The following is a 10,699-nucleotide window of genomic DNA, read 5'->3' as shown; positions in this document are numbered from 1 at the left end:
GTGTGGCATATCACTATATTGCCCCAAAGAATTTATATATAACGTTAACAATTTTAAGACACAATCAAAATTTTTCTTTATACATTTACAAAACGTTATTTATCAAAAGTTTTTTAAAAATCTTTTTTCAAAATAGGTTTCTGTCTAGAAACTTAATGAGATGTTTCAAAATGGTAATAGTCTCTATCTAAACGAAATAAAGAAAAGGGATTTAAGAAAAAGGTCGAAAAATTTAGAAAAAGTACGTTTTTGTGTTTGATTTCGTTAACTTTTCCCTCTACACAAATAAATTCGCAAGTTTAAAGTTAGGCTCTCGAATCACTAGTTTGTGAAAATTTGCCCATTAAATTACAAGTTATTCAAGGTAATCGCTTTTTAATTTTGATCTCTTTACATTTTATCTGCGATCCTACTTTTGAACAATTGTGATTACAGGCAATTCACATGTAAGACATTTAGGAATTATATTTAATTATAATTATTAATTTTTAGAATTACAAATTTATTTGTTGTATGCTATATTATAATTATCAATAATGCTATTTTTATACACACTTGGTATAAAGAAATTTCACTCAAAATGATATTTGACGACAATATAAAATAATTTGCACTCATTATGCGCTGTACACACAAATGGTGAAATTATCCAAATAACCTATTCTTTTTTCCTTTGTAAAAAATATTTTTATTTACTTAAAATCCATGCAGTTGCCATTAATTTCGATTTAATTTTATCAGACCAAAAATAAATGATTCTATAAAANACCCCCCCCCGCCTTATCGACAAAAACCTTTAATTGCTTTTAAAAACTATGTCACCATGTCGGTGGGAAACATTTTTAAGCATTCATTAGTTATGAAAGTGACAATGATAATGAAAAATGTCGATAAGATAAAAAGCATAAAAAAATATTTCCCCTCATCTTATTTTTTTTCTTTCCTCTTTACTTCAGAATCATAAATTTTCTGTATGATTATGGAATGAATCATAATAAATAAATAAATAAATACTTATTGTTCTGGTATGCTCTATATCCTCCTTAGTAAAAATTTATTCAGTGTATAGTAGCTGTTGCTGAAACGATAAATATCAACAGCAACTACAGTATCATATTTATAACATTTATATTATAGTAACAGACAAATACATGCATTTTAATATTTTCTGCTTTTCTTAAAAAGACACGGCACTGCAGTATAATGTAAGAAACAAGTTTTATTACGTAAATCACGCCTTTTAAATACCGGTTAATGCGAAAATTGAATTGAAGATAAGCCTTAATTTTTTTAATACATTATACACTTCGTAATTATGCACATCACAACAATTTCTTTTAAAATGCGATTTCTCAATATTTTATATAAAATACATCAAACATTCAAACTGAAACTTAGTTTTACCAAAATATTAGAGCCTAAATATTTGTATTCGAACTTTTTGAATTGAATTATGTGTTTGATAACCAGAACTTTTGGTGTTAATTACTTCAAGTTAACTAGCAAACAAGTTCTTTTACAAAAAATCAGTGTTGCTTTAGATTTTATTCACTTACTAATATTGTGCCCTATTTCTTTTATTTAACAAACAAAGAAAACCTTTTTTTAAACTTAAAACTTCTTCCCTATCACTAAAATTAGTTTAAACTCTTAGTAAATAGTCTGTTAGTTAATATTCAGTATGAACAGTCTGGTAAATGTAAAATATTTTTAAGTTTGTAAGGTTAATTGGAAGAAAAAAAATTTCAAATGCAAAATTTCAAATTGATAAACAGTCACTCTGGTCACATATTTACAAAAAATATTTTTAATTAAATTAAATTTCAGTCAAATTAAACAGTGACATCTTTTTCTTTTCCCTTCTTTTTGAAATTTGATGAAATTTGAAAAATCTTTTTCTATAATACACCTCAGTAGCATACATTTTACTAGTGTCTAACTAACAAAAATATTATAGATAGACTCTTCTTCTTTATATTTGTGCATTATTTTCAGAAAAAGCGTTTGATGAAATAGTTTACCATTAAAGAGCTAATATTATTGAGGGTACAGTTAAATAAATTTTAAAATTGAAACCTTCTGGGTAATTTCGTTTGTACTCGAACTCTGATATAAATAAGAGATAATAATTTCCCTTTTTTCTAGAATTATTTTATGGAATAGAATTTTATAGAATCGCTTTTTCAAAGTTCGTTTTTCATAGTATTTTACTCTTAAAAAAGCATCATAGACAATAATAATTTAGTAAACTTTCAGTTTATTTCACTGTAAAATCTTAAATAATTTTTAAAAAAAAATTAAGATTTTGAAATATTTTGTATTTTTTTAATCGATTGTTTTGTCCTAAATTTTTTTTTTCGATTGTCATACTAACATAAGTGTACTTAATTCGCGATTCCTTTTTTTATTTCTCGCGAATTAAGTACTTCAATTGTCAATGATTTTATTTTATTTCTCACAAATTAAGCACTTCAATTGTCAATGATTTTATTTTATTTCGCACAAATTAAGCACTTCAATTGTCAATGATTTTATTTTATTTTAAACAGTTTTCAAAACTTAAGACATATGTTTCTCTGCCTTAATACTTTGAAACTCTGAATGCAGTTTCATATATATTATCATATTTTCTGTCTTGCACTGGATAAATCTTCTTGAAGTTACCACACATCCGATTCTCTTTACGCTCTTGATACTCATACAATGCTTGTTCTTTGGGTGTTAGACTCCTGGAAAATTGAAAAATAATTTAATTTATCGATGAACAAGTTATGAGGAAGTTTTAAAAAATCTGTGTATATATTTCTTTAAAAAAAGTAATATAAAATATTTTTTAAAGTCAATTCCTATTTAGGTGAACAAAGAAAAATTTTATTTTAGTTATTTTTTATTAAATAATTACAATTAATATAAGTATGTATATACATATGACAGAACCACAATGTTAAGTAGCAAAATAGAAAGCTAATTTCTTGCAATTTTCCATTTTCCTTTCTATATATGGTGTTGGACTACTATTTTTGTTTGTTAGTACTATTTAATCGCTTTCTATTTTTTTTTTCTGTTTCTAATTTATGAAGATGATGGTGGTCAAAAATTTCTCATTCTACCCATCTCTCATTTCGAGCAGTCCAGTTCTTCAAATAATAGTCCATCTAATGATTTAACACCACGACTCAAGGCGACATTTGCTTGACCTGCTGCGAAGAGTTTGGGTCCTAGATATATTTCTGCATAATCTACAGTGCTACCTTGCATCTTACGTACTATTGATGCCCATGATTATTGTAGTGCATAGTAACATAATTTGTTCACATGTTTCATTTTGTCCCATCCTTGACTCAAACGAGAACCCAGAATGAAAAAAGAATCTGGAAAAGAAATTTTTTTTCCAACGATCTGCACGCATCACCACTGACGGTATTTATTCCTAAATTTATATCCTGCGAAATATCTTATATAAGAGAAATTTTTTTCCTCCCGTATGAAACTAAAATTAATCAATTAAATTTAATCAATGAATTAATATTTGGAAAAAACTGTATTAACATCAAGTGTCATCCACTACGAGTTTAAAAAAATGTATTTGAACTTGGGTGGATGAATAAAAAGTATTTTATTAAGAATTGAAAATTTGAACAAGATATATAAATATATATAGGAGAGTGTGAATTAATAGTAGGAATTGAAAAAAGGTTTTTAACTACACGAAACCTTTGAAACGTGAGGCTCGTATTTATCTAAAAAATGGAACACTTAGAGTTGAAAATTACATAGTAAGAAAACATTAGCAATAAACATCGGATTTACTAACAGACCCACTAACAGATTCGTATTAGTGAAAAGATTTCTGGGGGGTTTTGTGAGCGATAACAGGCAGGAAACGAAGCATTCCACTGCTCTTATAATGGAACCACATTCTTAAGATTCGATATTTTTCAAGCAGGATTCTTGACGAATGTCATCAACTCAATTTCCCTCAAAGAAAACCTTTCATTTTTACCAAATATTTTAAAGGTTTACATAAATAATTATAATCATATGATGAAAAGTTTCTGAAACTTTTTGAATTATTTAGATGTTTCAAAACGTAAAAGAAAAATTAAATACTTGAGTTGCTTTTTTTTGTAATTATTTGTGCTTAGAATATAAAAGTGTTATCTGTTATATTCAATACGACAATAACGATGTTAATGGGAAGCCATTGTAAAATTAAGAAAATAAATAAATAAAGTCTTAAAAAAATGAAGCATATTTTTTCATTTATGCATAATTTGATAGTTTGCTGCACATTGTCCTAAATGCAAAATGTTGAAACGCATAAATGAAAAAAATGCAATTGATTTTGTATTAAATTGACGCGTGTGTAGGCTAAATACGAAAACTTTACTGATTCTTTTCTTAAAATAACATTTTTCACATTCTCTCAAGACACGACTTCTTTAATTTTCAATTGATTTGATTTGAACTTTAACAGTATACATTACAGATGTAAATTCTATGGAATTTTTTGAAAGTTTTTGGATAATTAAATGATAAAAATCTAATTATTGAGCTAATGCACATCTCGAGAGCTAATCATTTTTTAATGAAAAAACTCAATTATATTTTGCGTCTAACGGGAACTATATTAGTTTTATACATGCTGTTAAAATACTAGTTAAATTAGTTGAAACTAGTGAACTGTCTTATAAATATGCACAGTTTTTTTCTTATAAATATCAGAATGTGCGAAAAGTTATCTTTAAGTCTGTGCATCAATCGAGAAATACAAGAGGCCACACATTATATGATAAAGTGAAATAAATTCATTATCAGGAGGAAGATCGAATTTAATTTTAGCGTATGTTACTAAATTTAATGATTTCTTCCATGCTGGTATTTGATAAAACTTGAAATAAAATTAGATTATAATCAGTTTATTTTAGAGATTTTATTACAGCTTGAAACAGACAAAATTGTACTATGATAAACATACTTATAACAGAGGGGAAGAGATTTTACTACTTACATTTTAAATATCAGTTCATACTTAATCTGAAGTTAGAGATTATTTTAGATTAAATAAAGTAGTAAAAATATGAAAAATTGCCATTTCTAAGTATCTTTCAAAAGCTGATATGTCAACTTGTACTTAGTGGAGTTTTGAACCGTATTAATATGTTTACTGTTTTATTATTTCGGTGTTAATAAAATATCAAACAGACTAATTCATTATTCTTTTTTTTATATGCTTTAGTCATTTTTGCCCTTCTTCTTGCCCTTATCATCTGAAGTAATAGTCATTCTTCGGCTTCTTTCATCTTCTTATGAAAATATTATTTTAAACTCATTAAGAAAATTCCGCAGTATATTAAAATATCATCGAAAGACTATTAGTGCTTGCAGGACCCTTACTGAGTGTTTTCAAATGTACGTACTGTCAAATTATGTAAAAATAATAAGAAAATAAATAAATAAAATGAGTTTTTGGGAAATTTCTCAGAAATGAAATCAAATTTCCAAACTTAACAGGGAAGAAAAACTTTTTTGAAAGAAAAATTGGCAGTCATCTAACTTGAAATATTTGTTTGTTGTATAAATGAGGTATATTAACAATACTTTTGATGTATGTTTTCAGAAATAACATTTCTTTTTACGACTATGAATCATTTAGATAATGAATGCGATATAATGAATATAGAAACAAAATATTTATAAACATACATAATAAATAAAAAAAAAACATTGCATTTGTAACAGTCTGTAAATAATTGAAAGCAATGAAATATCAATTTTGGAATGGTATGTAGAATTTAAAAATCACTGTCTTGTATTAAACTACATAAATTGTCATTATTAAACTAATAGTTTTTAAATTAATAAATTTTTAATAACTGAACTACAATAAAAATAATTATTAAACTAAACAATGCAGGCATTAGTTTTATAAGTATTGTAGATCCACAAATAGTATGTTGTTAAATAATTATATTTATGGGCAATGAACAGAACAATTCACTGCACTAATCGATTTTCTCCACTTTTTGAAATATTTTACTTATTTCAGTATCAAAGCTTTTTGTTAAGTCATAACTTGTTACTTTTATAATATACTTAGAAATAATAAAGATTAAAATCACTTACTGATAAAACATTTTATTAAAAGGTTCATTAATGAAATTTTTGAAACGTATAAAAGCTGTTTCTTCTTAGTATTTTATGGAGTTAAATTGAAGTGAAACATTCGATTGCAACGATTAATTTAGGTTTTCAGTTAAAATTTGATTGAAATTGAGTTAGGTTGTCTTTGAGAACAATAACATCTTTTAACTGAATTGGAAAAATTTATTAAAATATATTGGATATATTAGTACATAATAATTAGGATCAAGTCACTCTTTATTTGCGGCTGCAACTTTTTTTAAAAGCAGATTCGAAGTATGTTAATTTGTTCAAACTCAAAATTATGTACAAATATCTATAACCAACTTGTAAGTCAGGGTATGTAAATGCTTACACAAATCATTGTCGTCTGTTATATCACTAATTATAGTTTTTAAGGTTTATATGCTTTTTATTTACTAACAAGTTGATTCTCTTATTTGCTGTTTCACCCATTAGCCAATTTTTGACTTGATGATTCATTGATTCCCTTCCTTTCATTTCTTGTTTTTTTTTCTTTAGCTAAGCAAGAATCATTTCTAGAAACGTTTTCTATAAAGATGCGATATTAAAATATAAGACAAAGATGACTGTTTTAAATAGCTTTAATCCATATTTTCTTTCCTTCGACTAACGTAGGTATAACAATCTACATTAGTTTATACAAACCTTGAATAATTAATTAATAGTATAAAATATAGAAATAAGGAGATTCTTGAAATACCAATTTCATTCTTAGATTATTAATTTATAGCAGCAACATAAGGTAAATTAATATTTGTGTGAACAAGAAAAAGCTGTTATAGCCAATTATGCTATACATTTACCGGGGCTAGACAAAATTATGGAAACACTTCTATGCAAACACTTTTTTTGATCTTTCTCAGAAATTACTTTGAGAATAATTTTATAAGTGTAGAAATGTTTAGGTCATGCGTTTCCTAATACTTATCAATGAAATTTAAAGCTTTTAGAGCTTTGAGGAACGGCTATAAAGTGCAAACGAAAATTAGTGCTTTTGAACACTCTATGCCAAGACATGTAGCAATAAACGTTTAACTTGTAACAATTATTTTAGTTGTTATATCCGATAGTAGCATCAAATTTCATAAATCTAGCTTAAATATTTGTGAAAATATGAACATTTTTACAAAAAAAACTAATTTTTTAATCTTATGTTTTTTTTTTGTTATCTTTCAAAATATTAAATAAAATTAAACAAAATTTCTGGAGCAGTTCAAAATTAATAACAAAATTATTGCTTTAAAATTGAAGAAAAATTTGTTTAAAACTGAACAAGATATGAGTAATTAAAGTTGTTGTTTCATAATACGCTTGCACGGGAAAAAGTTTAAAAAAATGCTTCTTTAAAATTTTGTAGTGAATCGTATTTGTCCACTAATTAAAAAAATTCGATTTGAATATCTTTAAAATTTAAGAAGTTTCAAACAGTTTTCTAAGTAGTTTTCGTGGTTTTTAATAAAAATGATCAAAATAAGGGATTTTCCACAAATTTCATTTTATACAATTATACAAGATTTATCAAAAATGTCACTGGCATTGTTGGGGATCATCTCCTCTAAAAGTATCTTCCATTTTGCATGTTTTTGCTCCTTATACATATATTCCTTATACATATTTCGGTGCATGAATGATTATCGTGAGGTATCGTCCTTTGTTATTTAATTTTGTCTTATGATACAAAATAGTATTTGTAGAAAACCCCTTATCATTTTGAGTTTCTATTAGAAAGTACAAAAACTGTTTAGAAAATTGTTCGAAAATTTTTAAATTTCTAAAATAATCACATCGGTTTTTTTCATTAGTTTCTAAATACGATTCACTACAAAATTAAGAAGAAAAAAATTTAAATTTTTTCCGCACATGCGCAGTATGAAAGAACTACTTTAATTATTTATATATTGCACAGTTTTCCACGAATTGTTTTCAAATTTTAGAGCTCAAATTTTGAAATTAATTTTAAATTGCTCTCAAAATTTTGTTTTATTTTAATGAATATTTTCAAAGTTATAGCAAAAAAAGAAAGATAAAAAAATTAGTTTCTTATTAAAAAATGTCTATATCTTCATAAATATTTAAACTAGTCTTATAAAAATTTGTGCAATTATTGCATATAATAACAAAAATTATTGCTACAAGTTACAAATTGATTGCTACTTTTGTTTTGTATCGGATGTTCAAAAACTCTATTTTCCGTTTGTAATTTATTGTCGATCTCTCAAACCTCTAAAAGCTTTAAACTTCATTCATATGTATAAGTAATCGCATGATCTAAACACTTTTGAAGTTATAAAAGGATTTTTTAACTATTTCCTGAGAAATACCAAAAAAATGTATTAGTATAGAAGTGTCTTCATTATTTTGGCCACCCACTGTACATAAATTTTGATATAATTTTAAACTTCCTTAAATATTGAATCTAAAATATAAAATTTTAATTATTTTAACATTTTGACTGTTGAAAGCCAAGTTATTTTTAAAAATTAATACATTCGTATGTCAAAAAATTACTATGATTGTAGTCTTTTAATGAATTACTTTTCGAATTATCCTTAATTGTAGTGATTTAATTATGTAATTTCTAAAAATATTTCTCCCTAAACATTTCGTTAGATTCGTAAGTCGTTTAGTAAAACGAATTTGTAGTTCTTCTTAAAAAATTTTAAACATCTACACATACAATAATTTTCGTGAATAATTGTAAATCGGAAATAGTATTTATTTATTTATCAGAAGGCAAACAAATATGGAATATTTTTTACTTTTACGTTTAGCATTTTTAACATAGTTGGAAGAATGAAATACTACCACTATATAGAATATCCTTAATTAATGAGAGAAAGTATATGAAGTATTATTTATATTTGGCATATAGAAACTTAGTCTTATGAGCGATTTGATTTCCTATTTTTTTAATGAAACGTTTCTAAACTATTAAATAATATCTTAACTAAGAGAATAACAACAAGAACTATGTAAAAGAGAAAATGTGGAAAATATGTAATATATCTTATTTTCAAAACACAGAAACAGAGATAATGAAAACGTTTCTTTAAAGGAAAAGTTATGGTGAAAAAATTTTATACTATGAGTTGTAGATCTTGTGTATAAAACGCTATCAAATGTATTTCTTACACTCATAATTTTTTAGACTAACCACAGCAGTTTGCAGTTTATAAAATTTTTATAATTTATTGAAGACCAATTTAAAAAATTTAAAAAATTTTCAAAATGTGCCTCTAATACAGGGTGTCTCTGTTAAGCGTTTCAGAACTTCTAAGAGGGTCTTAACTGAGACACCCTGTATAAACATTATGCTTCTAATATAATGGATGAAAATATAGTTTTTAATACTTTTCAACAACTGATAATAATGAAAAGGTTTTATAGTAAAAGGAATGACATTTCTTTTATTAGTTGTTAAATTTTTTGATGTAATTCTTTTAAATTTTATTATTTACTCTCTTATAAATGTTTTGCAAACAAAATTCTTTTATGAAATTGAAAAAATTATTCTCTACCCGAAACTTATCAAAATATATGGTTCTAAACAAATCACAATTTTTTTAAATTTAAAAGTTGATTGAAGAAGGAAATGAATGATTTGAATTGAAACAAAAACATGTTTTTAAAGCATGTTACCTTATCATATTTAAGTTAGTGAGTCTTCGAAAAGATTTTAGGCGTTCTTCATCTTTAATAAATTTGATTTGCTTCGGTGTGAGAAGAATCATGTCCAGCACGTTTCTTATTAAATTTTCTTTCAATTCTCGATCAACTGCCGTAGAAGCACCAAAGCTAGGAGTGCGGTTAACCTGCAAATTAGAAGGTATTACTAAGTTCTTCAATTTTAAAAAATCGGTGTAAAATCAGATTTTTTAAAAAAAAATTTCATCCCTCAACCGTTTCTCTTTTTCAAAAAAAAACCCTAAAAAATTTCGGGATGAAACTGCTATTCAGTAAAATTCAGATTTTTCAGAAATAATTTGGATTTTTTCAAAAAATATTACAATTTATCATTCAGTAGTCAAATTTATTAGTGTATAAATTTATATAGTTTTACCTATAGGCACATAACTTTTGTGTCATTCCTTTATAAAATATATATTAAATTATTATGTATAAAAGTTGTAAACAACATTTTTGAATACGATAAGTTTTATAAAGGAACAAAATTTCAACCATATTTTTTAATAAAAATAATTTATACGTCCTTAAAAATTCGATTTTTTAAAAATTCTTTAATAAAGATCCCATTCAACTTGCAGCGTGAAAATTTCTACTATAAAAAATGATGATAGTGAATAAAAATATTTCTACAATGAAAAATTATAATCAATTAAATTATGAAAACAAAGTTTAACATTCACAACAGATTTCATTTACAGAAAAGGCTTTATTTTGAAAGAAATCCTACTTTAAAAATTGCTAATTTGTCATAAAATCTTTTACCATAGCAGTTTTATAACTAATATATATATATATATATATTGAAAAAATATGAATATGAACAATATTGCATGATTTTCAAGTG

General features: G+C 25.2%; 1 protein-coding gene across 1 annotated transcript in view; it reads right to left on the bottom strand.

The window, feature by feature from the left end:
• Positions 1 to 2,514: 2,514 nt before the first annotated feature.
• LOC107452805 (tubulin polyglutamylase TTLL6-like) overlaps positions 2,515 to 10,699 on the bottom strand; it is a 49,088-nt gene continuing 40,903 nt past the window's right edge. The window contains exons 10-11 of the mRNA XM_071185800.1: positions 9,808 to 9,980; positions 2,515 to 2,729 (exon numbers count right to left, since the gene is read on the bottom strand). Of these exons, the coding sequence (XP_071041901.1) occupies positions 2,582 to 2,729; positions 9,808 to 9,980 (321 nt within the window). The 3' untranslated portion in view covers positions 2,515 to 2,581. The remainder of the gene's footprint in view (positions 2,730 to 9,807; positions 9,981 to 10,699) is intronic.

Source organism: Parasteatoda tepidariorum, chromosome 9 (genome assembly GCF_043381705.1).
Source record: "Parasteatoda tepidariorum isolate YZ-2023 chromosome 9, CAS_Ptep_4.0, whole genome shotgun sequence".
Classification (NCBI taxonomy): Eukaryota; Metazoa; Arthropoda; class Arachnida; order Araneae; family Theridiidae; genus Parasteatoda; species Parasteatoda tepidariorum.
The sequence above is the reverse complement of the archived record's forward strand: the minus strand, read 5'-3'. Positions and strand labels throughout refer to the sequence as shown.